Below are 1,860 nucleotides of genomic sequence, written 5' to 3'. Positions count from 1 at the left end.
ACACACACACACACACACACACACACACACACACACTTCTTCCTGTTAATCAAACTTTTCATCACTTCCTGTCCTTTATGTTTCAAAAGAACATTAACCTCAAGTGGTTTTCTTAAAAAAAAATTCTAAATCCCATGATGAGATGTAACTTAGTGTATCTCAGCATTTACAAACTCTACTTAAATAATCTTGGTATCAAAATAAAGCTAACACTTGGGGAAATTAAGTGTCAGTATTGAAACAGCTGTTGTGGTTTTAGAGATATGGAGGATGGAACATAATTATTTTTACATTTTTTCCCCTCCACTTAGAATATTTTTTTATTAGACAGTATAAAACCCATTTAAAACCATAATGAATCAAACTAAAAACTCTTGAAAACCATAAATCCACTTGTGGACATCACCTGTGCAAAGATTCATGCTGCTAAAATGAACTGGAGCAAAGTTAGAGGTTTTAGTAAAGAAATAATTTAATGTTTTATCATTCTGCACAGGACAGACCATGTAGGTTCCATTAATAAATGTTAAGACATCTGAACTTTTAACATCTAAAAGTTATTTATTTTTTCTTACCTGCCTTAGAAGACTTTTTACAGAATGTTTGTTCTTTTGAAAAACTGTCCAAACATTTAGTTGTCACCATATATATTATATAAAATAGTGAGAAATGATATTTAACTTCAGTTGGACCATATTCACACACACTTTATTACATATTTAGGTATCTATTTTGACTTGCTTTTAAAACAAATGTCAAAAAWTTTCACTGACAGGTTTGTTGTAATATATTTACAGATTTGCAACAATCCCATTTTGTACAGTTTGTGTACTTTCTGATTCAACTGCTTGTCGTTTGAACTGCGTTTGGTGAATGTAAAAATAGTTTGCATGAGCTTTTAKCCAAGAYWCTTAGCTTTATATTGATGCCAAACATGTCCAGGTTCCACTGACAGATCTTAAGGTAAYAGAAGTTAAAAGAAATARAAAACGKGAAATGCTGTTTTGGCTCAAGAGGATAAAACATGTTAAAAATGGGACCGATAACACGGCCCTGAGGAACTCCAGAAGAACAAAATTTTAACAAAAACTGAGACGTGTTTGTTTTCTGTCCTCAGACCCGTCGTCTCCACTCGCCTTGGCCCTCGCCGCACGAGAACGAGCGCTCACGGCTCGAACGCCGAGCCCCGAACCTCGAACTAAACACACCTCTGCCTCCACCACGCCTGTTCCCACCCCGGCCGCCAGTCCAGAGTCCAGGCACAAGCGCACCCCTTACACCACCCCTCAGAGCAGCCCCGAGCCGCGGTCCAAGCGCACCTCGCCTCAGACCAGCCCGGAGCAGCGGACCAAACACACGACCCCTCAGACCAGCCCCGAGCTGAGACACAAACGCATCACGCCRCCGCTGTTCCCCGACGGGCAGGTGGAGCGGCCCGAGACTGAGGGCGGAGTCACGTCACCTGCTGCCCCCTCCCCCGAACGGTGGAGACCCTCCCCCCTGCCAGCGCTAGCCAACGAGACCCACCCTGCGCTGATCGACAGACGACGAAGCCTTACAGTGGGCAGCTCAGAGGAGGAGGGCGGGGCTTACACTGTGACCCTCCCACCTGCCCTGCTGTCGTCCAGCGATGAGGAAACCAGGGAGGAGCTTCGCAGGATCGGTCTGGTGACTCCTCCCCCTGCCTTCGCCAGCCCCCCTGCACTTCCTCCCCCGTCTTCTCTGGCCTTGATGCCGCGGCGAGGAGGGGAGGGGGGAGGAGAGAGCGGTCCTGAGTCTCTGGGACGACGTGGGGACGAGGAGGACGGAGGGGACGAGCGTCTCCACGACAGCTCCCTGTCCCCTAGTTCCCTCCCCCCC

General features: G+C 46.4%; 1 protein-coding gene across 1 annotated transcript in view; it reads left to right on the top strand.

The window, feature by feature from the left end:
- The window catches only part of LOC106532834 (SH3 and multiple ankyrin repeat domains protein 3-like), a gene marked incomplete in the record, with an annotated part of 43,612 nt that overhangs the window by 38,702 nt on the left and 3,050 nt on the right, over positions 1-1,860 (top strand). Inside the window, 1 exon segment of the mRNA XM_014028990.1 lies at positions 1,118-1,855. Within this exon segment, the coding sequence (XP_013884444.1) occupies positions 1,118-1,855 (738 nt within the window).

The sequence above is a fragment of the Austrofundulus limnaeus genome, unplaced genomic scaffold, assembly GCF_001266775.1.
Source record: "Austrofundulus limnaeus strain Quisiro unplaced genomic scaffold, Austrofundulus_limnaeus-1.0 Scaffold836, whole genome shotgun sequence".
Classification (NCBI taxonomy): Eukaryota; Metazoa; Chordata; class Actinopteri; order Cyprinodontiformes; family Rivulidae; genus Austrofundulus; species Austrofundulus limnaeus.
Note: the sequence above shows the minus strand (reverse complement) of the source record. Positions and strands in the feature narration are given on the sequence as shown.